Source organism: Echinococcus granulosus (genome assembly GCF_000524195.1).
Source record: "Echinococcus granulosus chromosome Unknown EG_S00032, whole genome shotgun sequence".
Lineage (NCBI taxonomy): Eukaryota > Metazoa > Platyhelminthes > Cestoda > Cyclophyllidea > Taeniidae > Echinococcus > Echinococcus granulosus.
The window spans coordinates 20,874-23,406 of NW_020170412.1; the positions used below are offsets into that span (position 1 = coordinate 20,874).

Here is a 2,533-nt window from a genome sequence, read left to right on the forward strand (position 1 = left end):
TCAGATCCCCTGGTAGGAGATCGCGTGATCTGGGGGGTGGGCTTACATCTCCTGATGATGGATCACGTGACTTGGGGGTAGGTATTGCTCGACACGTGGAATCCCTGAGGATAGACATTGATCGATACGCGGATCCTCTGACGATATGCCACGTAACGCTGAGGGTAGACTCAGATCAATATATGCATGCCTTGACAACGAATCACGTGACCTGGGGAGGTACATTGAGCAATGCATGGGTGCCATGATGACGTCGCGTGTTGCTGGGTCTAGGCACTGATGGATACATGGACTCGCCGATAGTGCATCACTTGACCCGGGTATAGGCATTGGTCGACAAATGGATTCCCTGGGAATAGACATTGGTCGATATATGCGCACCCTCCGACAATGAGTCACGTGACCTGAGGATTGACGTTGATCGATATATGGACTCCCTGGTGACGGATCACGCGACCTGGGGATAGGGACAGACCGATATATGGCCCCCGTCATGCTGTGGCACGTGAACCTGTTGACCGAAATAGATCCACATGTAGATCCCCAAGCGATGATATATTTGGCCTGACGGTAGTCATTAATCGATACAAAACCCTCTTATGATGCACCACGTGATACTTGGCGCGAAAAGATTGATATAAGGATGCCCTGGTGGTGCGGTGCATGATATGAGGATACACTCTGATTAAGCTATGGATGCCCTAGTGATGAATCCTTTGACATGGTATGGGAACAGATCGGTGCATGAATGCTATAATGAAGTGGCGCGTGTTCCTGGCGTAGATATTGACCGACCTATGGATCCCCCAGTTAGGAATCACGTGACGTGGGATAGAAATAGATAGACACATGATATATGGATCCTCTGACAATGTGTCACATACCCTGGAAGTAGACATAGATCGGTGCATGGATTCTCTTCTGATGTGTCACGTGATACGGGGTAGAAAAAGTCAACAAATGGATCCGCTGACGATGTGTTGCATGTCTCTGGGGCTGGGCATAGATCGGTATATGGACGCCCCAGTGATGTCATGTGATCTGAGAACGGACACTAATCCAGGCGTGCATTCCTGATGATGAGTCACGTGACTGGGGATAAAATAGACCGATATATGGCTCCCTTGAAGGTGTGGCACGTGACCACAGAGACAGGCGTAGATTGGCATGTGTCCTCTGCTGATGAATCACATGCCATGAGATAGAAATTGATCGATATATAGAGCCCCTGATGATATGTCCCGTGTCCCTGGGAAAGAACCTAGATCAATATATGGATCCCCTTATATCGAATTACGTGACCTGAGGATGGGCATTGATCGATATATGGGTCCTTTGATGATGAATCACGTGGCGTGTGGAAAGATATTGATCTTTACATGGATTTCCTGATGGGGAATCGTGTGACGTGGGACAGAAGTAGGTCGATAGACAGTAGAGCGATCCTAATCCTGTGACAAAGGGTGCGGAGAGCCTGGGGACTTATTATTGATCTAACTGCACCACAGTCAAAAAGGAAACGACACGAATACCCTTCTACCTTGCCTGGGGCTTGCAAAAATGAGTGAGAGCTACTTGAGAGCAAATAGGATATGAAAAGGGACGCCTTACCTGATTTTGGGGTATTGCGCAGAGGACCACGATATAATCATGCCGGGTTTGGATGACCATTGCGGACAATGTAGCGCGGGACAGTAAGCATCTCCTGACACTTCTCGATTGCGAGCTTAACCAGCTGACTAAGGGAGTGGTACTCCCACCACGGCGCTTCCCTGCAATAATGAGTGGTTAGACTTCGTGTCTAAGCTGGACGTTTATCCATCCCGCGACCCTCTTTGGATGTGATTCACGCAAGACCGGCACTGCTGGAAGTTGGACTATCCTCGCGTTTTCCTTGTCGTCTTCACCCACTGTTTAAAAGTAAACTGGGTCCCTACTCCTCTTCACCGACTGCGAGTTTAGGTATGGTAGCGGGAGGCAGCATGGCGATTCTAAGGTATCGCTAGCAGCGAAGGTAGAGTCAGACTTTGAAGTTGGCTGGTTAAAAGCGCATTTCAGAGCCATGTTGTCCTTAAAAATGGAAAGGATTAGTCGGAAATGCCACTGTAGTGAAGTATACATCTTTTCCGTCTCCCTCCGTGTGCTCCAATCCCTCGGACCGAACAGACAGACTAAGCAAGAACATATTTAGCGAATATATATAGAGCAGGGAACGGAGGTCACAGGTGTGTCAAAATGTAACACAGGTCAAAAGAATTCTGACGCTTACTCCAAAGCATAAGTCGTGCTCACTGAGCACTTCTCAACAAAGAACAAAAAAAGTTCAACATTATGAGGACCAACTCAGGGAGGAATGAAAAAGTAGCGAAGATAAAAAACATGCAACAAAGGGAAACTAGATCAAGACAAGTACATATATAAGAAAGGCACAAAAACAGAGGCTGAAAAATAAGGCTAAACAAATTAAAAATTTGCGAAAAAAGTGGTCCATCAAACACTGACAAATGACTAAACAAAGGCAGTGAAGGGTCAT

At 47.2% G+C, this 2,533-nt stretch overlaps 1 protein-coding gene across 1 annotated transcript; it reads right to left on the reverse strand. All coding sequences in view use genetic code 11, as the record gives it.

Annotated features, from left to right (window-relative positions):
• Positions 1-42: 42 nt before the first annotated feature.
• Positions 43-495, reverse strand: EGR_04812 (hypothetical protein; the record flags this gene model as incomplete). The annotated part of the gene is made up of 1 exon (XM_024494061.1): positions 43-495. One exon carries the CDS (start codon positions 493-495, stop codon positions 43-45), a length of 453 nt encoding a protein of 150 aa, XP_024351450.1.
• Between the last annotated feature and the right edge of the window lie 2,038 nt (positions 496-2,533).